The 26,573-nt window shown below is 38.7% G+C and overlaps 1 protein-coding gene and 1 long non-coding RNA gene across 2 annotated transcripts; both read left to right on the plus strand.

Moving 5' to 3' along the window:
- LOC103096603 (uncharacterized) lies at positions 1 to 23,860 on the plus strand. The gene is made up of 2 exons (XR_008911452.1): positions 1 to 287; positions 22,567 to 23,860. It is a non-coding gene; the product is annotated as an uncharacterized LOC103096603 (long non-coding RNA).
- LOC130453553 (olfactory receptor 1S1-like) lies at positions 8,341 to 14,295 on the plus strand. The gene is given in 2 exon segments (XM_056795077.1): positions 8,341 to 11,099; positions 11,101 to 14,295. Coding segments are annotated over 2 exon segments (930 nt in total). The 5' UTR covers positions 8,341 to 11,010; the 3' UTR covers positions 11,942 to 14,295.
- Positions 23,861 to 26,573: the final 2,713 nt, after the last annotated feature.

The following is a 26,573-nucleotide window of genomic DNA, read 5'->3' on the forward strand; positions in this document are numbered from 1 at the left end:
GGTTCTCGTGCAGCCCGACTGGGCATGCTCAGTAGCCCCGCAGGTTTTGGGCTGCAAGTCTGAAGCTCTACCCGCTCCCAGTGGCCGGGTTAGAGATCGAGGGAGGCAGGGAGGGGCCAGCTTGCGGTTGGCCGCTGTGCTGCCAGATAAACCTCCTCTGGCGTGTGCGGGTCGGACTCCATGAAGCCGGCCCGAGGGCTCGGGAGCCAGCCGGTCGGCCCCTGCTATGGCTGGGGGAGAAGAAGCTGAGGTTGCAGGGACCCAGCCCGCCGTGGCTGCAACAGCAGGTGAGTTCCTAAGAGAGACCCACTGACGGGTTCCAGGCGAGCTGATGGGCGAACAGACAGCTCTTGGGAAGGGGTAGGGAGAAGCTGAGAGCTGAGCCCCGTTCCCTCTACCCCAAGCTCGGGGACCCGCCACTGCTGCATGCTCTTACTGCCCAGGTGGAGGAGATGGAAGGAGCTTGCTGCTCACGTCGCTCCTCCGGTTACCTGCTGCAGGCGAGGGTGAAGGGAGCACGGATCTATCAGCTCCTGCAAAAAGGAAACCCGAGCTCTGATTTTGGCATTTGCACAGACTGCCCCTTCGGGCTCTGGTGTTACCCATGGCGAGATACATATGGAAGTTGGGTGCGATCTGGTTTTGCAGATTGAAGTGTATGTCTTTGCCTTGGGGATAGAGCCCTGTGAGAAAATCCGTTCCGTTATTCCAGAGCAAATCTGTACTCACAGATCTCGTGCCTACTACCCTCTTTCTGTCTGTCATTTTGAATGGTCTACTTGGATTCTTCCCGCCGCCTGCCATCATCATTCATAATATATATATATATATATATATTTTTTTTTTTTTTTGGCCATTTCAGAACATGAGGAGAACAAGCAGTATTCTCTTCTCTTCCGGGCTTCAGACACTAACCAACTTTGAGACTGAAAACAGGCAGGAGAGCTTTAGTTCACAGACTCCTTAAAATAAAAAGAAACAACTGTTTGCTTCTCTCTGTTCTCCAGCCTTGACACACCTACGTTATAAAGGAAGAGATCATAGATTTAATGCTGGACCTCAGGGGCTACCTAGTCAGTTAGTTCCTTCTACCATTTTTAAGTTGAAGAAACTGAATCCCACAAGTTTCAATGACAAGAAGTAACAGGCAGGATTTGAACCAAGGATCTCTCATTTCAAAACCAGTATTTCTTTCACTATACAATGCTGATGCATTGTCTTTTAATACTTCTATTAAAAAATCGCAAAGCTTTCTTTTCTGTTAGTATTATTATTTATAGCATTCTGTGCTTTGTCTGTTGGGACTGTTGTTGAAAAATGATGGCACAATCATTGTGTCTGAGATTTAAGTGGCAGAGAAAATTAAAGGAATCCTAGGAGAGTTTGCAGAGAAAAATCTTAGGTGATGGGATTTCTATAATCTTCTCTAATATGGTAAATACACATATACACATATATGTTAAATTCATTTTCAAAATAGATTGTGAAATGAGAAAACTATTAGAATTCTAATAGTGGGGATTTGGAGTCCTTTGAAGTTTCCAAATTCCCACCATCAGAATGTGCTTCACTGGGTATTTTGCTGAAGAAGAGGATAAATCATTACTTAATTTACAGCTACTATTTATTTTACTTAAGATTAGTCTCCTGATAACATATTTGTTTAGACTTGTGAAAATATGTTACCAGTTTTGTCCAAATCCAGGGGGCATTTGGATTCTTTCAATCCAGGTAAGAACAAATTTTAGATGAAATCACATGGCTCTGAATGAACCTTAGTGACAAGGTACCCTTTAGCTAAATTATTTTCATTATAAATAAGCATTGTTGTTTAGGTGAAAACCAAATGTGAAGTTAGGGCATGTTTAAAGAGATCCTCCTGACTTAGCTTAGAAAAGTTTCAATATCATATATAAAAACAGTAGGTTGAAGACTGCAACAATGAGAGTTCCACATTTTGAAAGGTGGAATGAAGTCAGCCCATTGCACCACAGTTCATCCCCATCCCACCCCACAATTCTCTTTTCTTTGAATTCCAGAACCCTGTTTTCAATTGCTCTGGCCCCTGGGATATGCTTTGAGACTAAAACAGGTATCTGGTAGGCTTTGAATTTCATAGAGGTCTGAGCAAGTCCAATTCAACCCTTCAGCATCCCTTGTCTGGGAGGTCCCTGATATATCAGACCAGTTCTGATGCCAACTTGCAGGCTTGACTTCCCTCTTGATTAGGCCTGAATTGATGGAGGGGGGAGTTCTAGTGATGAACTTCAATGCTGTCTAAGTAAACTCTGTCACAGGTAGTTTCCTGGGAACCTTCTTATTGGACATGACTCAGAACTGGTTTATTCTCTGTTGGGACTCTTGCAGATCCCAACAGATCCCTTGGACTTGGCATGATTTGCACTTATAACCTTAAACAAGAATTAGAAATGAATTGGGCATCTGAGGTTCAGGGTGTTTGGGTTTTTTTTGGTGAAGGGATGCAGTAGAGAGGGCAGCTAGATGGCACAAGTACTGGGCCCAAAGTCAGGAATACTCATTTTCCAGGAATCTATTTCCATTTCTTTCATATCTAGAATTATTGAATTTATTACATCTGAACAGTCTGATACTAGGACTTTAACAGTGGCAGTCTAAAGAAAGCACAAGGACAGGGAAATATACTCTATGCTTAGACTGTAGAGCCTTAGGTAAGCAATCTTTCCAGCCATCAAAAATTCCCTGAGGGGAAACCACACATAGCTCATTTGAGAACTTTATTTGACAGACATAACAAAAACAAAAAGACTACCCACTCTGCCAAGTGAGGGTGAGTGTCTTTTTTTGGTGAATGACTTCAGAATTCCCTGAATTGGGGACAAAAAGACCACATCCAGGACCACAGAGTAAACGGAGTTCTGATAGTAAAAGAAGGCCTTCAATCCAATGGGCACATTGCTCCTAGTTATCCTGTTTTTATCCTAATCTCCTGACTTCACCTTGAAGTTCTAGAATGATACCATTTGACATTGTGGATTTGTAAGTGCTGTGATTTAAATTCATTTTTTTATGACTCAGCTATCAGAAGTCACATTTTAATTAACTGTATAAACTTATCTTCATGGCTGAGATCCATAAACAAAGTTTCTGCCTGATATACATTTAAGTAAAACCACAAGAGCATCTCATAAGAGCAGAATCTTAGAATAAGAGATTTTTGAGAAAATTCTTGTCACTCCTTCATTTCGCAGTTGAGGAAATTAGGTCCCTGAAAGATGAGGGATTGCTCAAAGGAATTAAAAAGTGGCAGAGCCAGGACCAGTATTCATTCCCTGACTTCCTTTTGTCTCATGTCCCTTTTTTCTTTTATTAAAAAAGACCCCCCACCAAAAAATCCTTACCTTCCATCTTAGGATCAATACTATATATTGGTTCCAAGGCAAAAAGAGTGGTATGGGATAGGCAATGGGGGTTAAGTGACTTGTCCAGGGTCACACAGGTAGGAAGTATCTGAGGTTAGATTTGAACCCAAGACCTTCAATCTCTAGACCTGACTCTCAATCCATTGAGTTGCCCCAATGACCTTTCTAATATACCATGCTGCTTCTGATGAACTTTAATAGAAACACAAGGAAAAGAAGCCTTTGGGAAGCTCTAAAATGTTATAGTAAATATTTGTCTGTGTTGTGAAACCCATTTTAAATGTTCTTTCCTGCAAATGCTGTTAAAGGAATTATGGTTATGAAAAAAAATCATTACTTTTAGTAAAAATAAAAAGTGACCTATTTACTTGATGGAATTCTACTTTCTATTGTTGATAGTTAAAGGCCAAAGAAGATCTAGGTCATCAGCAACACATTTGACAAACATATTCAGTATCTGTCATGTGCAAGGAACTGTTTTGGGAATTATAGGTACAAAGACACAAAAGCAATAGTCCCTTCTCATTCTTACAGGTAAGGAAACTGAGTAAGACAAATTAATACTTGCTCTTGATAACTGTTAAATTTTTTATATGGTTGGACTTGAATATTTAATTGGTGGTGGCCAGGGATTTAATTTCTAAATCCCCAAATGAATTAATAAAGTAAATGGAATTTATAGTAGTTTATTTACAATAGAGGGGAGATGTTAAAGAAGAGATAAAAAGGGAAGAGAGAGAGGGAGAGAGAGCTCTGGCTTCCTTAGAGCCACGTAGAAATTCTAAGTCCCAGCCAGGGGAAAGGAGTCTCAAGATGATGGGCCTTTCTCAGAGGTTCACACCTTCAGAAAGGCAAAAAAACTAAGTCAGTCTTTACACTCACCACAGTGACTGTCTAAAAGGAAAGCAGTCTGAGGTCTCTTGCATGAGCTCCTCTAGGGGTCCAGTTCCACAGCCAAGTGTCTTCACTCCAAGTCTGAGTGTCTGTCTTTCAGTCTCTCCTCCGAGTGACTCTTCTTCATTCTTGATTGACCCTTGTGTGCCTCTGTGTCCTCTATTTAAAGACCTTTTTCTCTTGTGTCACCTCCCCTAAATTTTATGTCTACCAATCACAGCAGATGCTCCTCTCCAGGACTGTCCACTCAAATGTATGAAATGGGTGTCACACCTTTTGTAGTTAGTTTACACCTTTTTGTGGTTAGTTAACACCTTTTTGTAGGTAAAATGGGTAGATCTACTTTAAATATTGAGTTAACACTTTGGGGATTAAAATCTAAAAATAGACTGGGGATTACAATTTTATCTTCACTATCAAGGAAGAGCTAAGCACTGTCATTGTTATAAACCTTTTGAGATGCAGCCAAAGCAGTAATCAGAGGTAAATTCATATCCCTGAGTGCATATATTAACAAACTAGGGAGAGCAGAGATCAATCAATTGGAAATGCAAAGAAAAAAACTCGAAAGCGATCAAATTAAATTAAAGCCCCCCAGCAGAAAACCAAACTAGAAATCCTAAAAATTAAGGGAGAAATTAATAAAATCGAAAGTGATAGAACTATTAATTTAATAAATAAGACAAGAAGCTGGTACTTTGAAAAAACAAACAAAATAGACAAAGTACTGGTCAATCTAATTAAAAAAAGGAAAGAAGAAAAGCAAATTAACAGCATCAAAGATGAAAAGGGGGACATCACCTCCAATGAAGAGGAAATTAAGGCAATCATTAAAAATTACTTTGCCCAATTATATGGCAATAAATACACCAATTTAGGTGATATGGATGAATATATACAAAAATACAAACTGCCTAGACTAACAGAAGAAGAAATAGAATTCTTAAATAATTCCATATCAGAAAATAAAATCCAACAAGACATCAAAGAACTCCCCAAGAAAAAATCCCCAGGGCCCCACGGATTCACAAGTGAATTCTATGAAACATTCAGAGAACAGTTAATCCCAATACTATACAAACTATTTGATATAATAAGCAAAGGGGGAGTTCTACCAAACTCATTTTATGACACAAACATGGTACTGATTCCAAAACCAGGCAGGTCAAAAACAGAGAAAGAAAACTATAGACCAATCTTCCTAATTAATATAGATGCAAAAATCTTAAATAGGATACTAGCAAAAAGACTCCAGCAAGTGATCAGAAGGGTCATCCACCATGATCAAGTAAGATTTATACCAGGGATGCAGGACTGGTTCAATATTTGGAAAACCATACACATAATTGACCACATCAACAAGCAAACCAACAAGAACCACATGATTATCTCAATAGACACAGAAAAAGCCTTTGATAAAATACAACACCCATTCCTATTAAAAAAACTAGAAAGCATAGGAATAGAAGGGTCGTTCCTAAAAATAACAAACAGTATATATCTAAAACCATCAGCTAATATCATCTGCAATGGGGATAAACTAGACGCATTCCCAATAAGATCAGGAGTGAAACAAGGATGCCCATTATCACCTCTACTACTTGACATTGTACTAGAAACACTAGCAGTAGCAATTAGAAAAGAAAAAGAAATTGAAGGCATCAAAATAGGCAAGGAGGAGACCAAGTTATCACTCTTTGCAGATGATATGATGGTCTATTTAAAGAATCCTAGAGATTCAACCAAAAAGCTAATTGAAATAATCAACAACTTTAGCAAAGTTGCAGGATACAAAATAAACCCACATAAGTCATCAGCGTTTCTCTATATCTCCAACACAGCTCAGCAGTAAAAACTAGAAAGAGAAATCCCATTCAAAATCACCTTAGACAAAATAAAATACCTAGGAATCTATCTCCCGAGACAAACTCAGGAACTATATGAACACAACTACAAAACACTCTCCACACAACTAAAACTAGACTTGAGCAATTGGAAAAATATTAACTGCTCATGGATAGGACGAGCCAATATAATAAAAATGACCATCCTACCCAAACTTATTTATCTATTTAGTGCCATACCCATTGAACTCCCAAAAATTTTCTTTACTGATTTAGAAAAAAACCATAACAAAGTTCATTTGGAATAACAAAAGATCAAAGATATCCAGGGAAATAATGAAGAAAAACACAAATGATGGGGGCCTTTTGCAGTCCCAGACCTCAAACTATACTACAAAGCAGCAGTCATCAAAACAATTTGGTACTGGCTAAGAGACAGAAAGGAGGATCAGTGGAATAGACTGGGGGCAAGCGACCTCAGTAAGACAGTATACGATAAACCCAAAGATCCCAGCTTTTGGGACAAAAATCCACTATTCGATAAAAACTGCTGGGAAAATTAGAAGACAGTGTGGGAGAGATTAGGAATTGACCAACACCTCACAACCTACATCAAGATAAATTCAAAATGGGTGAATGACTTAAACATAAAGAAGGAAACCATAAGTAAATTAGGTAAACACAGAATAGTATACATGTCAGACCTTTGGGAGGGGAAAGACTTTAAAACCAAGCAAGACATAGAAAGAATCACAAAATGTAAAATAAATAATTTTGACTACATCAAATTAAAAAGCTTTTGTACAAACAAAACCAATGTAACTAAAATCAGAAGGGAAACAACAAATTGGGAAAAAATCTTCATAGAAAACTCTGACAAAGCTTTAATTACTCAAATTTATAAAGAGCTAAATCAATTGTACAAAAAATCAAGCCATTCTCCAATTGATAAGTGGGCAAGGGACATGGATAGGCAGTTTTCAGATAAAGAAATCAAAACTATTAATAAGCACATGAAAAAGTGTTCTAAATCTCTTATAATCAGAGAGATGCAAATCAAAACAACTCTGAGGTATCACCTCACACCTAGCAGATTGGCTAACATGACAGCAAAGGGAAGTAGTGAATGCTGGAGGAGATGTGGCAAAGTAGGGACATTAATTCATTGCTGGTGGAGCTGTGAGTTGATCCACCCATTCTGGAGGGCAATTTGGAACTATGCCCAAAGTGCGATAAAAGACTGTCTGCCCTTTGATTCAGCCAGAACACTTCTGGGTTTGTACTCCAAAGAGATAATAAGGAAAAAGACTGGTACAAGAATATTCATAGCTGCGCTCTTTGTGGTGGCCAAAAATTGGAAAACAAGGGGATGCCCATCAATTGGGGAATGGCTGAACAAATTGTGGTATATGTTGGTGATGGAATACTATTGTGCTAAAAGGAATAATAAAGTGGAGGAATTCGATGGAGACTGGAATGACCTCCAGGAAGTGATGCAGAGCGAGAGGAGCGGAAACAGGAGAACATTATACACAGAGACTAATACACTGTGGTATAATCGAACGTAATGGACTTCTCCATTAGTGGCACTGTAATGTCCCTGAACAAACTGCAGGGATCTAGGAGAAAAAACACTATCCATAAGCAGAGAACAAACTGTGGGAGTAGAAACACCGAGGAAAAGCAACTGCCTGACCACAGAGGTTGAGGGGAAATGTCAGAGGACAGACTCTAAACGAACACGCTAATGCAAATACTAACAACATGGTAATGGGTTTGAGTCAAGAACACATATAATACCCAGTGGAATCACGCGTCGGCTGTGGGAGGAAGGAAAAGAAAATGATCTTTGTCTTTAATGAATAATGCTTGGAAATGATCAAATAAAATATTATAAAATTAAAAAACAAAAACAAAAAAAAACTTGATTCCCAGAACTAGGCACAATAATATTCCATATGTGGTCTGAAAAGGACAAAGTATGGTAAGACTCTCAACTCCTTAATACTTGGATATCTTGCATTTATTTTTTTAAAATAAAATTTCAATATCTTTTGTTTTAGCATTGCCTAAATCTGCCCTCATTTCCTGAGAGAGCTATCCCACCAAATAATATTTTTAAATTAGTAAGAAAAGACAAAAAAAATGAGGAAATTGATCGGTATATATTTTTTAAATCTGAAATTATATACAATGTTCTATACCTGGGAGCCTCAACCTCTCCTGGCTATTTATGCCTTCCCTATCCATCATCCTGGGGTTTTTTATTTAATTATTTAATTTTTTATTTCATTAAAATGTAACACTTTATTTACTTTATGAAATTCATCTCTATATTCTAATCTATTGAACTCTTTTGGGAGACTGACTCTATTATCCCCTGTGTTACCTATCAAATACAAGCTTTCTCATATCCTCATCAGACTTCATTCCCACTTCCTTCACCAATAATTTTGTTGTTGCAATCTCCATTCATCTTGCTCACCTCATTACCCAGAAGTACTTTCTTCTACTACTACTAATAGAAGAAAAGGAATTGAAAATCAAAGCACATTACTGCTTTTTTTTAAATTACCAAATGTAGTATATGAATAGCCTTTGATCTCCATGGGTCACATTATTCCATCAGGCAATGGAGAAGGTGCTGAGATCTAGGATTTCTGGGCCCAGAGACAGAAGATCTTGGTTTGATTCCTGATTCTACAGGAGATAATTAACCTAAAGAAGACTTAAGGAATACATGATCCTGAAGGACTGTCCTTTGGGAGATAAAGTAGATTTGTTCTGCTTGGCTCTAGAGGACAGAAGTAGGAATAGTACATAAATAGCTGTTGAGTGGGAGGTTTCTGTTCTATAGAATGAAAAATGTCCTAACAGATAGAGGTATAAAAATGTGCAATGAGCTACAATAGAAAGCTAATGAATTTCCTTTCAATAAAGGTGACTTCAAGTAGAGCCTGAGTCACCTCTTCAATGTAGGTTATAGAAGATGTTGTTAACTAGAGATGGGTTAAGACTAGTGTCTGAGGTCCCTTCTAGCCATCAAAAATTCTGGGTTTGCCAGCAGTAGCGTGGCCCTGGACAAGTCATTTCCCACCACTTGATCTCAGCTTCTTTTTGTATAAAATGGGTGGTTACAATTATCCTTATAATGAAGAAATGCTTTATAAAGTATAAATCCTTGTAGGAAAGTGAGCAAGGGTATATCCTCTTAGAGCTGTCTTCCACCCTCTCTTAGCCTCCTGTTTTAAGATCCCACCCTCCACTGCTCAAAATGATCTTCTCTGCTGCTGAAAGAGACCATCTGCTTTGTCTCTGCATTCATTGAGAGTCAGAATCATGACAGGTCTGTTGTATATTGGATATTTTAACCCAATAATAATAATGACTATAAATGTAAAGGACCAAAGAACAAAGGTTGGGAGTGTGAAGATCTAAAAGAGAACATAGAATGTTGGGGTAGGAGAGGATTATAAACAGAACATAAAATTCTGGGATGAGAGGGACCTTTTAATACAAATTTGCAAAAACATAAAATGTCAGAACTAGGAGGGACATTTGAATAAAAAATCCTGGACTGTAAAAAACTCAGGGCTTGGAGGAATCTTAAAGTAAAGAACATAAGAAGCCTTAAATGGGAGGGATATTAGAAAAATGAACATAGAGAGTCTATGGAGGAAAGGACCTCAGAGCAATGAAAATAGAATGCCAAAGCTAATAAGGAACTTAAACCAATGAAAATACAATATCTGAGATAAGAGGAGCCTAAAAAGAAGAGAAAATGTCAGAGCCAGAAAAACTCTTAGAACATAGAACTTGGAATACAAGAACTGGACAGGGCATTAGAACAAACAGAATATCAGAGGTGGGAAAGACCTTAGAACACAGCATACACAATGGTAGCCTGAAGAAACCAGAGAACACAGAATACTAAAACTTGAAGGGACTTTAGATCAAAGAACAGAGAGACTCAGAGAAAGGACCTTAGAACATTTAATTTCAGGAAAGAAGTAAACCAAAGAGATGACTTAATTCAAACATCATTTTTATTAAAAGGCAACAGAAGCTTATATTTGTTTTTATAGTGATGTTCTAATACATACACAGATCATGTTGAGAAAAAAAAGGTTATCTCACTGGAAGAATGGATTAGGATCTTTGAACCTATGTTTTCAGTATTACCCAGGTGCCCCATCTGGCTGGTAATAACATCAGTCACTGGCATAAACCATAAAGAGGGGAGCATAGAAGAAAATATATTAAGGGGCTCCTATGATAAATGAAAGTCAGGTGGTACTGTGGATAGAGTGCCAGCCCTGGAATCAGGAAGATTCATCTTCCTGAGTTCAAATCTAGCTTTGGATACATACCATCGATCTGCCCCTGGGCAAGACACTTAACCCTGTTTGCCTCAGTTTGCTCAATTATAAAATGAGCTGGAGAAGGAAATGGCAAACCAAAGCAAATGGCATAATCCAGAATCTCTGCCAAGAAAAATCCAAATGAGACTGTGAAGAGTTAAACACAACTCAAGAACAACAACGTGCCAAACACTGTGATAACCACATTTCTAATATTATCTCATTTTATCTTCACAACAAACCTGGGAGGTAGGCACTGTTGTTATCACCATTTTACAACTGAGGAAACTGAGGCTGGAAAGGTTAAGTGGCTTGTCCAAGGACACATATCTACTAAGTGTCTGAGGCCATATTCAAACTCAGGTCTTCCTTATTCCAGGCCCAAAGCCCCATTCAATGTACTACTTGGCTGCCTGAAGCATTCATCCTATGCATTCAAACCTATCCAATGACAGAAAACTTCCATTGTGAATCCATGTTCCTTCCCTCAGGCCTAGGACCAGCAGAGACATGTTCCAAGGAAATCACACCAGGGTCTCTGAATTCCTCCTTCTGGGACTTTCTGAACAACTTGAGCATCAGCAGCTTCTCTTTGTACTTGGTGTACTTGGTGACAATGGTTGGGAATCTGCTCATCATCCTAGTCATCAGTCTAGACTCTTACCTTCACACCCCCATGTATGTTTTCCTGGCCAACTTGTCCTTGGCTGATATTTCCTCCATCTCTACCTTGGTACCCAAGATGCTGGTGAACATCCAGACCAAGAGCCAATCTATCTCCTTTGGAGAGTGTGTCACACAGATGTATTTTTCCATTGTGTTTGTCGTCATCGATAACTTCCTCTTGGGGGTGATGGTCTATGACCGGTTTGTGGCTATCTGTTACCCTTTGAACTATATCACAGTCATGAGACCCAGACTCTGTACTCTGCTGATGGCCACCTCCTGGCTTTTCAGCAACCTCGTTGCCCTCACTCATACTCTTCTGCTGGTCCAGTTGACTTTCTATGATGCCAACACCATCCCTCACTTCTTCTGTGACCTGGCCCCTCTTCTCCACCTTTCCTGCTCAGGTACTGTGCTCAATCAGTTGGTGATGTTCATCCTAGGCTCATCTGTTATTGCGGTTCCTTTTGGGCTTATTCTGTTTTCCTATATCTGCATTGTCTCCACTGTCCTCAAAATCTCATCAGCTGAAGGAAAATGGAAGACCTTCTCTACTTGTGGCTCCCACCTTTTAGTGGTAACACTTTTCTATGGGACAATCGTTGGAGTTTATTTCCTGCCTTCCTCTGCCCAATCAGTCAACAATGAGAAGATAGGGGCTGTGCTCTTCATTGTGGTGACCCCCATGGTAAATCCCTTTATTTATAGTTTAAGGAATAAAGACATAAAAGGAGCCTTAAAGAAAATCGTCAACAAGAAAATGTCCTTTCTGTGAGGTCACTGGGAACTCCATTGACCCCCCCCCCCCACACTACCCTGGTCAATGACTCTGTCTAAGCCATTAGGGGTACATGGGGTCCACTGGTTACCTGGCTTAAAACTCCTCGACTTTCCCTTCTACCATTCTATACCTGAGAGGTTTTTTTAATTGTGTGACTTTGTGTACACATCCCTTACTTCTCCCCATTCTCTTCCCTACTCAAAGGTTCTTAGTAGTGAAAAGATGCCCAGATAACAAATACAGCAAACTTTTATAAAGCACTTACTGTGTGTAGACTGTATAGTGAAACAAGTGGTAGACTTGGATTCAGAAGAGTAAGCTCTGGGTTCAAATCTTTTGTTTGGAACTTACTAACTAGGCAACTTTAGGCAAGTCACTCCTCAGCTTCTTCATGGCTAAAATTGTCATCATTTACCCAAAGTACTTATCTCACAGGGTTGTCAAGGAAATCAAATAACATCATATATTTAAAGAGCTTTGTATGCTATAAATTCTATATCAATGTCAGTAATTACAATATAATTTTTGGAAAGCCATGGTCTGTGAGCTCAATGAACTCCTAGATGAGGGTGGGTGAGTGAAAGGAATAATTATAATAATAGCCTCAGAGCAGAAGGGCATTCAGGAGGAGCTACAAGAGGTGGCATGTGAGATCCACTGGAAATCTTAGAGGATCCCAGAGTCAAGAATTAGAAGGGACTTCAGCAATTGTTTCCTGGCTTTGGTCATTTACCGCTTCATCAAATTGAAGACAGTGCCCTCTCCCAGGAGTACTTGCATCTGGAGATTCATTTCTGATTATTGAAAGAAGGACTTCATCTCATCTTGAGGAAACTTCAGGCATCTGTCAATAGGTGGCCATGGCTGGGAGGTCATAGAGTCAAATAAACTACAACATATCATTAATTGAAGATTAAAAGGGAGTTTCTTTTCCTTTCATTGTTCAGTGGGGGAGCATTGGGAAGGAGAGATAATAAAACCTTGCAAAAGTAAAGAAAACTTTAAAAGTAACTACTTCAAAGGGAATGAAGAAACTACTATGACATGTTCAGATGTCTTTAAAATGTTGATAGGAAATGGAGAGGAGAAATTCATGAAGAAGAGATTAGGCAGTAGTTAGAAGTAACTTAGCTAATTAAAGTGTCATCTTTAGCATCCTACACAAAACAATTTGTCCACAGATTGCTTCAATAAAGAAAATTAATTACATCAGAAAAGTGACATTGAAGGAGAAGAATACATCAAGAATCTCCACAGTGGGCCAAGCAGGAATCTTTCTATCAAATAGCAAAGGAAAATATGAGCAATTTATGGAGGAAACTGAGATTCAGACAATAGTGTCATTTCTTTTAGGTTGTTTAGCTAATTGCAGGCACCACATTCTCTCTTCTATATCCAGGATCACATTTGAAACTCACAAAAAACAGAAGTCATTCAAAGTAGATGGGGAAAAGATTGATGTCCCTTTGTTACAGATCAGTAAACTGAGGCTTTGAAAAGTTAAATGATTTGACATTCAGTTGATTCAGTACTAGAAGCCAAGTCCTTTGACTTCCATGTCCAAGTTGTTTTCTACATACCTCACTAACAATAATTTAAAGTGAAAATAGAAAGGGCAAAGATGGTTTCTCTGGGCAATCAGGTTGGCTCCCTATGATCAGAAGAAAGTTTAGTGGCTCATGTTCATGTGCTGGTTCCAGGAGAGTGTTGAAGAGCTTCTAACATAGCATAGCAGCTCTTAGTTCCAAGTCTGCACAAAACCCTTATCTGATCATCATCTTTTGCCACCAATAGCTGAATTAAAACCTCTTAGAACTCATTGACTTAAGACACACCTGGAGTTTAGATCCCACTTTGTTGCTTACTCCTTGATCAAGTTTCTATTATTTATCCTGAAGCTGAGTAGGAAGGAAGGTCACTCACTCTATTGTCATCCCTACACCAGTAGGAGTAAGGGATGATCTGTCTGGATTTGATAATCTTTGTCCACTTGGTCTCAGGGACTACAAAAAAGTCTCTCTGATGGGAAGATTTGCTTCAATCCCAACACCCACCTGTCAAGGTGCTTGAACAGCTTTCTCTTTTGGAGCCCCATTCATCTTTTTCTATAGGTCAGGGCCATTCTGAGATATCAGATCCCAGATTCCAGGATGTGGGGAGTAGAAGGGATGGGAAGGATTATGATGTAGTGGAATGAGAGATGGATTCATACAAGAAGACTTGGGATCAAATTCTGATTCTGACGCTGCTCTCTGATAGCTGTGTTGCCATGGGAAAAATCTCCAATATTGCCTGAGCCTCAGCTTCCCCATTAGTATAACAAGACTAATAACATCTCTTCAAAGTGCTCTGTGAAATGTTAAAAATATAATTCCTATTATTGTCTACCTTGCTGTACTTTTCCAAAGAGATTGTCTTACAGTTAAATAAGGAAACATTGTAAAAGATAAGGAAATAGTTAAGAACTCTGCTCCTGATGCAGATAGAAGCTTGATAAGTAATCTTTTAAAAAAACTTTATGAAGGAAAGTCTCTGTGAAGAGCCTCATGTTAAATTCAGAGGTGAGGGAGAAAGGGTTGGGAAAAGGAAGTCAAAGTTTAGACAGCACACGGTTCTTATCCAAAGTAATAAATCATATTTTTAGAGAACTTTTCACGTTTTCTCTTTTTAGTGTCATAAAAAACTGTTCAAATATGTCATAATGATTATTATATATTATAAGATAATATATAATAATATAAAATATATATTTTGTAGATGACAAAACTGAGCCTAAAGGAGTTTAATTTATCCAGGATCAAACAGAAAATGCATATCTGAGTCAAGTTTTCCTGACTCTCAGCCTAGCGGTTTATCTGCTATTCCCTGATCTCTCAAGGACTTTACAATCTAATCATTTTTCTGTCCCCTTTTCCCTGTGATCATGTGTTTTTCAGAACATTTCCTGACTCATTCACATATAAGCCCCACAGCCTAGTAGTTAATTATATCTCCAATTTCTAAGCACTTTGGAAATTGCAAAGGTATTACACATATAAACTCACTGTGTTTGGTCTTCCCAGTCATGTCAGATACTTTGTGCCCATTTGGGGTTATCTTGGCAAAGATACTCAAGCAGTTTGCTATTTCCTTCTCCAGCTCATTTTATAGAGGAACACACTGAGGCAAACAGACAGAGGTGACTTGTTCAGGGTCACACAGCTCAGAAGTGTCTGAGACCAGGTTTGAACTCAGGGAGAGGAGTTTTCCTGATTCCAAGTCCAGCACTTTATCCCCTGAACCCTCTAGCTGCCCATCCTAAGCCGTGTCTATATATAATTGGTTTAATTGTAATGCACTTTGAATAAGTTCAAAAATGGCATACAAGAATGTTACTAGTCCAAGCACTCTGTATCCCTCTGATAGGAGCAGAGCTCTGAGGGTAGAAGAGACCTCAGAGAACACTAGTTTGTCCCTTCCATTTACTTATCTGTGTGCATACTGGTTCCCCTCAATGGAATGAAAACTCATGGAAGACAGGAGCCACTCTAATCTTGTCGCTGTGTTCCCAGTGTCTAACATGGTACATTTCACATCCCAGGCATGTATTAAATCCTAAATTTTATTCCATTTGGGTCACAGGAAGAACATCAATTTAGCATTGGTCCTGAGAGAATAGGGATCCCACTGGACCTTTAGTCATGTTTTCTTGATTCTCATCTATCTCTTCTCCTGGGCTGTGCCTCTTTTCTCTCTCTTACCTCCTCGCTTTCATCTTGCTTTTCTCTCTTCAATTCAATTCAAAAATGGTTTGTTAGGCTAAAAAATATTCCTGAGAAAGGGCTTAGTCTGTTGATCATGAAACTTTTGAAGACCAAGTGCTCAAACTTTAACCCTCATGCACATGTGAGCCTTACCCCAGAGATGGGAGGGAGGGAGGAAACATGCCCATTGAGCTGCTGAGCATAGGGGTGAGAAATGTGAGAAATGTCCTCAAGAGCGCTTAGAGTGGGGGAGAAGAGTTGTGTGTGCCATAGGTTCACCAACTCAGGCCTAGTCTCTTCTCCATAGACATTAGCATATGACCCTGTTAAAGGTTAGATCTTTTGAAATTGTTAAATCTCATTAAGTTTTGAGTTGTTTAGGGAAAGACCAAAAAAATACAGGAGACACAAGGAAAAAGCCTCTTCCTCAAGAAGAATCTGGAAATACAGAATTTGTTGGTTCTAAGATGCATGACAACCACCAAGATTCTCCCAGATCCTCAATTCCTTGACCCCACTATTCATCTTATGGATGTTTTGCCATCATTCATACCAGAGAGTTAATTCTTTGAATGATTTTGCCATGGCAACTCCCTATGTCTTGGTCAATTCCCACTCCCAAATGGCACCTATGGAGAATAAGACACAAGTGAATGAGTTCATCCTTTGGGGATGGACAGATATCCCAGAGCTTCAGGCACCCCTTTTTATGCTTTCCACCCTTATCTACCTCATTCACCTAGTAGGGAACCTGGACATGGTGGTCCTGGACTCCTGGGAATCCTACCTCCACATTCCTACGTATTTTTGCCTCCGTAACCTCTCTCTGGTGGATTTTGGTTATTTTTCAGTCATTACATCCCAGGTCTTCTCACAGGGAATTCAGTCATCTCTTACAATGGGAATGCTGCACAGAGGCTCTTCTTTCTGGCCTTTGCCTCCACTGAAAATTAGTTCTTAGCAACAATGGCCTAAGATCATCATGCAGCCATGTGTAGGTCTCTCCATTATACCACCATCATGACAACAAGTGTGTGTGCTGGGCTGGCCATTCTTTCCTATATCTGTAGCTTTCTGAATTCTGCCATTCACACAGGAGACACTTTTAGCCTGTCCTGTAATTCTAATATCATCCATCAGCTCTTCTCTGACATCCCTCCACTCCTGAATCTCTCTTGCTCTGATAGCCACACCACAGAATGGATGCTCCTTATTGTAGGAGCATTCAATGCCTTTTTTGCCATCCTGGTCATCTTGGTCCTCTACCTGTTTGTTTTCATCACCATCTTGAAGATCTGCTCTTCTCAGGGCCAGCAGAAAGCTTTCTCTACCTGTGCTACCCACATCACAGCTGTGTCCACATTCCATAGGACAATCACATTCATGTATGTACAACCCAGTTCTTGTTACTCCATGGATATAGATAAAATTGTATCCATGTTCTATACTATCATATTCCCCCTGGTAAGTCCTTCAGTCTATATCCTCAGGAACAAAGAAGTCAAGGTGCTTTCAGGAAAGCTGCCAGAAACAAAGACTTACAAAGGCTTTATTTTTAGGGGGAAAATATTATATGAATCTACTTTGTTCATTCTTTATCTCCTACTCCAGAGATTTCCTTTTGTTTTTACAACCAGATAGAAACTCAATTTTTTGGCCTGGCATATATATATATATCCCAATCAGGCTCCAGATTAAAAGTAAATTTCTATCACATTATTGCCCTTCTCACTTCACACTATGGACCAGGAAACCTGTCTGCTTCATGTTCCTTGGCCTCAACCTTCCATCACCTCAGCCACTCCTCCATCTCGTGGGAATATGCTGTCTCATCATCTCTCCCTCATCATCTCTTATAATCTCTACCTTTCAAACCACAGTGAAGCATCATCTCCCTGTAGAAGGAACCCTTTTCTGATTCACTCAGATACTAAGGTTTCCTCCCATGGAACCACTTTACATTCTATGTGCATTTGTTACCTAATTATATGTGTACATGTTGTTTCCCTCATAATGTAAACTCCATGAAGGCCAAGAATGATTTTCTTTTTTTTTATATTATTAACCTCAGTGCCTAGCATAGTTAGTGCCTGGCACAAAGAAAGTCATGTGGGCTGAAAAGTTCCACAAATCCTTTTAAGAAGCTTTAAACAATAAAAAAGAAACATGGAAACAATAACTAGTTGTTTAGTATGGGGGTACCTTTTAGATAAGACAAATGGGTTACTTGGATTTATAATTATTGAGAAAACCCTTATATCAGTCTTTAGCTAAAACCTAGATCCTTCTTTAGTAGTCTCTGAACATAGGAGTAGATTCAAGCAATACTCATTTTCCACAATCACTGCCCTCCTTAGAGTCTGTGCAGAAAAGAACAAAAATAACCTAAATTTGCCCTGGGGTATTTAGCATGTCTTTAGCATCCCATTTGCATTATGGTTTGATTCCCCAAGTAGAGAAACAAAGTGAATCATGGGTAAAGTGGCATCAGTTCTTGGAGAACATCAGGGCAAACAACTCAAACAAATGATCCCTTCCTTGCTAACCAATCAAGATAAAAAATATTCCTGAAAACTTCTTGGAACCTTTCCATCACCAAGGCCACTCCATCACCAGGGCTATTCTACCACCTTCCTCCCTCTCAATAAAACTTGTTCCCTCACCATGGAGATTGCCTGAGTCACTAATTCTTTGATCAAGGCCTAAATCCCACACACATCATTTTTGACATCCAATATGGGGCCCATTGTCTTCAGCTCCAGCTCTCTCCATCCTTAGAAAAATGACACCCCCTTGCTCTGTCCACTCACTCCTTCCTTTCTGGGTTTTTTCTTCCATCCTCAGCACCCATGTTTAGTTGGGGAACTGAGTGAGGCCTTCACAGCTAGTCAGTTCCTATTGGAGAGGATGTCCTACTGGAATCTCACATTTGGGGCCTTGGTGAGACTCATTCTACCTCTATACCCAGGACTAGAGCAGACTGCTGCTGCACCCATTTTGAGACCTGAAAGGATTCTCTCTGCCACTGTACCTGAGTTTTTCTTCTCTCTCCCTCCTCTGTTCCCAAACCATAATGGAACTCAGTCGGGAAAGAAAACCAAGCTGCCAGAATGGTTTCCTTTTAACAAATGACCTTTAGGAACAGCTAAATGAGAAGCTACAAATAATATGGCTTTGGGTAAAAGAATGTTTTTGAAAGTAGAAAGCCATAAAGTAGAGGATCAGCTTTGATCCTTGAAGTCAGACTTCATTTTGGCATGTAATAAATTCAGCTAATAATTTATTTTAGCTAAATTTGGTTCTTGTGACCATTGCAAATTGAAAAAGTTAAAGCTGTCAAAGTATTTGATTTGTTCTGGTTAATTTGGCTATATTATTATTGTAGGAAAGTCTTTGCCTTGTGTCCTCCTGTTTAGTGTTTATTTTTATATTTTGCCACCTTGAAAGATTTCTGAAAAAGGAAAATGGAACCAGCCAGAAAGATTGCTAAAAAACTGTAGTCAAAGAGCTAATGTGCTGAGAGGTTAACACAGTTTCATTCTTTTTTTTAAACCCTTACATTCCATCTTGGAGTCTATACTGGATATTGGCTCCAAGGCAGAAGAGTGGTAAGGGCTAGGCAATGGGGGTCAAGTGACTTGCCCAGGGTCACACAGTTGGGAAGTGTCTGAGGCCAGATTTGTACCTAGGACCTCCCATCTCTAGGCCTGGCTCTCAATCCACTGAGCTACCCAGCTGCCTCACCCACAGTTTCATTCTTAAGAAGGAATTGTCCCAGTGAACAGAACTAACTTCCACCTTGGGTTTTCAGTGGAAAATAATATTATAAAAAATCCTGCAAGTTTTCTCTGTCATTGGATCCCCAGCTGCTGGAGGCCATCATACCCTCACTGGCTGACAAAGTCATAGTTTGGGAAATGGAGACTGCAAAGCAGCCTTCAGAGAATGAGGCCCCCCAATCACCCCCCCCCCTCGTCCCCGCATGACTGCTCTCTCTTTAACTTCCCTCACTAATAGATGATTATTGTTCTCTCTTCAACGTAATGATATAAGAGCAAAGACTTATAGAATAAACATATATCCCACCTTAATCTCCCCAGATTATTACCTTAAAAAAGTACATTCACAGAATTAAAACCTAAAGATCATTACTCATTACCTCCCCCCTCCCCCTTCCCTCTCCACAGAGTTACATTCACATTCCCATTACAAGCCAGGCAAGCCAAGAACATCAATCACTCTCAAGACATGCTCCACTGAATTCTGTTTATGGACAGAAACCAGGCAACATTGCCAGGTGCTTTAAAGTAACACAAGAAAAATAGAACTTGTAAATTGAGGAAAAGACCAAATCTGGTCTGTCATTAAATTGCCCTCTAACCTTGAACCTATGAAATGTTTTGTTAGCCTTCTCCCAAGTAACTGCGATTGATTGTGAAAACTGACATAAAGTAACAATGATACTCCTAGGTCAGGGAGAACTAACCTCTAGATCACCCTATTTATGTCATTCATCTATAGCAACAATGTTTCATTGACTATCTCCTTAGACTTCACATCTGTTGTTAAGTTCCATGGAAACACATATGTAGAAAAATGATTGTGTGCCAAAGAAGTATGTAATCACCAACCTATATAATAAACGAACCTCTGTGCTATGGTAGAACACTGGGTGATGCCTATGCACTTGGGCCTGAGCACACAGTGCTTCTCATCTCCATTACTTGACTGGATTGTCACATCTAGATGGTGCAAGTCCAGACCTTCAAAGAGAACACTGGATGGCTCCCAAAGCCCAGCCACGTTGGAATTTTTAAAAAGTCATAATGACATTCTGGGGTATTACTCTTTATAAGTTGTATTAAGGAAAATAAGAGTTAAATTTTGTATCCCTGAAGATTGATTACCCCATGGTTTTAATGCAATGAAGGAAAGCTAGTTTGAAAGTCATTCCAGAATGAGGGGGAAAAACAGGTATCTAGAATAAAGGGAGAAGGGGGGAATGCACAATTTGTGGTTTAACTTTACCTGCTTCTTAACCCTTCACTGTCCATGAAAAGAGAAAATACTCTCAAAGATGTAATTTCCATATATTTACATATGCCAACTATTATCATACCAAAAAGTGGTTAGTTTTAATTCTTAAGCATGGACATCTGTCTTGCTCTCCCTGTACCACCAGAGGCTATCCAACAATACACCCCCATTCCACTGGTATAAAAAGGGTGAATGCACTGGTTGCTTTAGTATTCTAAGTCTTGGCATAAGAGTATAGAGACAATTTCCACCTGTTAGGATTCCATGGCTATTACCTGTATGCAAGAAGGCTACCAGGCCACCTCAGGGTCATTGTAGCAGCAGTAGATTTAACTCATATCAAACACGGCATTTTTGAGCTAAGATGCTGACTTGACTTGAGTCATCACTCTTGTCTTAGAAATAATAAAATTCTGGCATCTGAGCTAAAAGCTATTGGAATTGCAACTAATATTATTTGGAGTTTTGAATTCAAGTATAGTTGTCTGATGGATCATTAAGATAGGAATCCACAATAAGAGGAAAAGCCACAAACTACTCAGAATCCTGAATTGGGACAGGTGAAGATTCTTATCTAGAAAAAAATGGAAAGGGCAGTCTCAGCACAGCTGGGATGAGATCCTTCTGACTTATGTGAGTAGGATTGTTCCCACCTGATTATTCCTGAGTCTGGCTGTGAGGTGGATTGATGGTCAAGTGTGACAATTACTTGAATTCAGACAGCTAAGGGTGCTAGTGTATATGTGATGAATCACTCTGTGCTTTGTGAGAATTAAAATTAATATACAATAACACAAGTATTATATTTATAAGATTTATTAATAACAACCTGAAATAAAAAGCTAGAGCAAAACTTGCCCAACTCCACCATGATCTCAAGAAAGAAGAGCAGAGGGAGGAGTCCCAGAAAGTTATAAACAATGGAAAGACATATGTAAATGAAGGGAAAAGGATGCTGGGAAATACAAAAGGAATTCTAGGGAACGTAGTCCTGGGGTTCAAGATTTTCCAACTATACAGCTTTTCAGGATTATGCCTAAAGGGACTAGTATTGGTGCCGTTGTAATACCGAGCCCCTGCTTTCTTTTCTCATAGCAAATTTCCTTAATCAAAGAAAATGGTTAATAGAAGATATGAGCCAATGCAAACATGTAAGCTGTTTTCAATCTGAATGGGTAGCAAACAACTAGTGTAAATTAGTATTTGGACTTGTCATCTGCCTAGTGATATATAGTCCATAAAATTAAGCCTAATTAAAAACCATGTTTTACTATACACAACATATTTGGTATATACTATTGTCTATATACAATTGGGAGTTACTTCCATAAGTTTATGGGTACCCCACTCCAAGTTTTTATTTTAATTAGAATATAATCAGACTTTTGTGAGTTAAATCATTTGTTTAATCATTGAACCTTGAGGTGGAAGCACTTATTTGCAAAAAAAAAAGTCAGCTGGGTTGGCTCAGTGAATTGAGAGCCAGGCCCAGAAATGGGAGGTTCTGGGTTCAAATATGACCTCAGACACTTCATAGCTGTGTGACCCTGGGCAGGTCACTTGAACCCCATTGCCTAGCCCTTACCACTCTTCTGCCTTAGAACCCAATATGCAGTATTGATTCCAAGACAGAAGGTAAAGGTTTTAAATTTAAACATATATATATATATATATATATATATATATATATATATATATATATATAGTTGCTTATGTTTTTATCTATAGGACTAGATCCCTAACAGCATCTGATCCTCCTTAAGGAATTGGAATGAGGAAGATTTTTCCCTGTTGTGACATAGCATTGTTATAACCATGTCCCTTATCTTCTTTTCATAGGAAATTGCTATCATCAAGAAAGACAAGTGGTAGATGTCAGAAGACTAACAAACATTCAGGGGTCCCAAAGGGGTGAGAAGAATGAGAAGTGGGGAGAAGCATGACACTGAAGCTGGCAGCAATCAGAGGCAAGGTTTATTGGTCACAGCTAGTATTTTATAGAGAAAGCGACATAGGCTAAGGGATTAGGTCAACTTTTTACATGGACAATGGTTAGTAATGATTTATAATCTTAGTACAACGACTTAGTTTATCTCACGGAAACTTAGAGTTTTTTTATATATTAATAAATCACTATGTCAATGTGTAATCATCTAGTTCAGATTCTCAGGGAAATGTTTGGCTTCAGTGGGTAGAACAGGAGCAATCTGGAACAGCCGAGAATTTATCAGATGCTTTGGATGAAATAATATGTACCTGGCTACATGTTTGGCTTTATCTAAGTTATGGCTGTGATTTTACTGGAGCCTACTCTCACTCCTGAGGGCTACAGGTAGAAGTTTTGTTAAGTTCAATGTTAAACCTATTAATTGATAAGTCAATGCTAGGACATCTCTAAGTTACTATAATAGAATGCAAATATGAAAAATCTTGTAATTTTAATCTGTGGTGAAACTATAATACATGGATGATATTCTCCTCCAAATGAATCTGGTCTGAATAATCCTAAAGCAAATGAAACTCTTTTCCTATTTTTATAATACTTGTACAGAAGAGTTCATTTTACAAATTAGGTCCTCATATATTTTTATGTCAGCTAAATACCAAGTAGTCTATAAAAATTAAATCCTCTAAAATTTCAGGGTAAGAGAAACACATTCAAGAGGTTCTGACAAATTGTACTAAGTCTTGTTACTGGTAGATTGTGGCAAATTTTAAGCTAGGAACCACTACAAGTGATTTAGAACCAGAGAAACAAAACCTCCTTCAAAGCTGTCCTGAAAATGAAGCCATTACCAGAAGACCCAAGAGAAGATATCCATGAACCACAGTCTCAAGAGAATTCCTACCATTAGATTAACTGTTTTCTTTTCTAGACTAAGTATTCAGTGCACTTGGTTCTCCCTTCTCATATTTGCATCCATACAGACTATTGGAATACCATAAATTACCCCAAATACCATCTTCCAGCTCTCCAGAGACTATGCTACATGGAGGACCTTACCAAGTATCAGGCTCCTTGGAAACACAGATAAAATTCCACCACCAGCCCTTTCCATCACCACAACAACTCCATCATCGAGGCCATTCCACTGCCTTCTTCCCTCTCTCAATAAAGCTTTCTCCCTCACCATGGAGATTGTCTGTGTCATTGATTCTTTGGACAAGACCCCATTCTTGTTCCTCAACATCAATTTCACCTAGTTTTGAGAGGATATTTGTTGTTTTTGAAGAATTTCTAATAAAATGGCAAACTGACCCATCAACACAAATGTCAAAGAAAAGAAAATGGAAATGAGAACTAATGACTAGGCATAACCTGCATGTGTTTCCACCCAAGTTCCATGTGTGTTTTGTTGGCCTTCTTTTTCCTTTTCTTCTTTTTGCCTTGTTCTCTTTTTTGGTTTTCTGATATCCATAACCTCCTACTAGTTTAGGACCACTGAGCTGCTTTTGGAATCTGAAGATTCTACATTTTTGGCTTTATACTCTACTTGACTTATTGCATTCAACCAGTGCTAGACCATGCTTTACATTCCATCCAACCATATACTTCCAAGAATCTTGCCATCTTTCTTGCTGGTGCCTCCTGTGCCATAGGTCTTTTGGGACTCTGGCAATGGCTTTGGACCCCTTCTAGGAATAATATTTCTTTCCTAGATTAATAATCAGAAGGAAACAATAAGTTTTATTTAGAAATGAAAATAGAGATGTCTGTTTTGTCCATTCAAACTTTTTGAAATCAATGATCTCAGGTTAAGAATCCTTGCTCCAGATAATACCTCCAGAAACAATGCCCACCTTTCTCCCCTCTCTCTCACCACACACACACTCACACACACTCTTTAGGGGAGTTAATACATTCAATTTTGAACTCTACCCTGAGGTTAAATTATCCTGAATGATGTGAAAGTACAAACTAATGAAGCTAGTGACAGTCCATGTTTCCTATCCCAGGCAACCACTGACTTCAGGAACCTTCTACCTGCTGGGCTATAATATAAAAGCCTTTAACTTCTTCCCACCCACTCATCTCCATTTATTATTCAGGGAACAGCAATTAAATCAATAATTTTCCATTATTACTAGAACAAATGCAGCAATCAATGGCTCTACTCATCACCCTTGTGTCTCCCCAGGTAAAAAATGCCTTTCTGGGCCATTGTTCCTTTATCTACATTGCTTCCTCAATTAGAATGTAAGCTCCTTAAAGTCAGGTACTGTATCACCTTTGTACTTGTATTCCCATTACATCAACACATAGTAGATGCTTCATAATTTCTTACTACCAAGGAAGGGAGAAAGAGATTTCCTTCCTCCTTCTCACTAGAAATCCTAGAATGAGGAAGGGAAATAAATAAGCATTTGTGAAGCCCTACTAAGTGCCAGTCACTGTGCTAAACACTTAGGAAATATTATTTTATTTGATCTTCACAACAACCCTACAAGGGAAAGTTGGCATTGGAGATATCTCAGCATGAATATTTCTTCCTCTCCACAAAATATTTTTTGGACAACATAGGACTATGTTGCTAGAAATAGAAAAAGGATATGTATTTATTCTATTCAAGTCCAGATAATCATAGTAGAAGCATCTGTAACAGAGACAAACAGGTAGGTAGTACAGTGGATAAATTGTTGGGCCTGGACTCAAGAAGATGAGAGTTCAAATCCAGGTTCAAATATTTACTAGCTTTGTGACCCTGAGCATGTCACTTAATCCCAGTTTGCCTCAGTTTCTTCCACTGAAAAGTGGGGATAATAATAGCACCTACTCTCAGGGTTGTAAAATAATATATAATTATATAGTAAGTAATTTATATTATGTTGGTTATTATCATTATTATTACACAAAGAAGCTCCTTGATTTGCTGGTTTGGAGAAACTTCCCTTAGTGATGAATATGAACTTTCACCTCTTCCAGTAGGCCACATGATTTAACCTCTGATAAATGGCTTTCATACATAAAGCACCTGTCTGGTCCCTTTGTGTCTCCATCATGGAGGCCTTTGTCAAAGATGATTAGCTATGGATTCAGGAAGAGCCTCCTAATTCTGAGGGAATATAAGAAGAAAAGATAGATAGCTTCTTAACTCTTTCAAGGTAGTATCTTTACTAGAACACAACCAACATCAAATCTTACTTAGACTTCCAATAAGGAGGGAGAGAATTTCTCTACCCATTCTGGTCTTCTTCCTAGCAGTAACTGTTAATTCCTGGACATGGCAGCCAAAACATGTACTTGCCCAATTGAACTTGAGACTGAACCTCAATTATCTGTCTGTGTCTTCTGTTTTGTTTCATTAAGTTTTATGTTTTTTTGGTGTGCCCAGCTCCTTTCAGGTTTGAAGAATGATCCTAAAAAGGGAATATAGGAAAGTATATTCAGGGAGGGATTAGTCATAAATAAAATAAACCTTAAGCTTTGGAGAGGAGATTGCAAAGAAAAGGTTAAAAAGAAAGGCATCAACTTGAAATAAAAAAGGAAAGAATAGTATGGGGGGGGAGTAGAGCATAATAGAATAGAATGAAGGAGAATAAATAATTAACCACCATAACTATGATTTTGAATAGGATGAACTCACCCATGAAATTGAAATGAAATGAAAGAGGTTAGCAGAAAAGGTTAGAAAACAAAATCCAACAATATGCTGTTTACAAGAAACACACTGGAAATATAAATGCAAACACTTAAAATTAGGGGTTGGAGCAAAATCTATTAGCAGAGCAGAAAAGAATTCAGTGGTAGCAATTATGACTTCAGAGAAATCAAAAGCAAAAATAGAAAATTAAAAGATAAACATGGAAATGACATTTTGCTAAGAGGAACATACAATGAATTTATA

This window comes from Monodelphis domestica, chromosome 4 (genome assembly GCF_027887165.1).
Source record: "Monodelphis domestica isolate mMonDom1 chromosome 4, mMonDom1.pri, whole genome shotgun sequence".
Classification (NCBI taxonomy): domain Eukaryota; kingdom Metazoa; phylum Chordata; class Mammalia; order Didelphimorphia; family Didelphidae; genus Monodelphis; species Monodelphis domestica.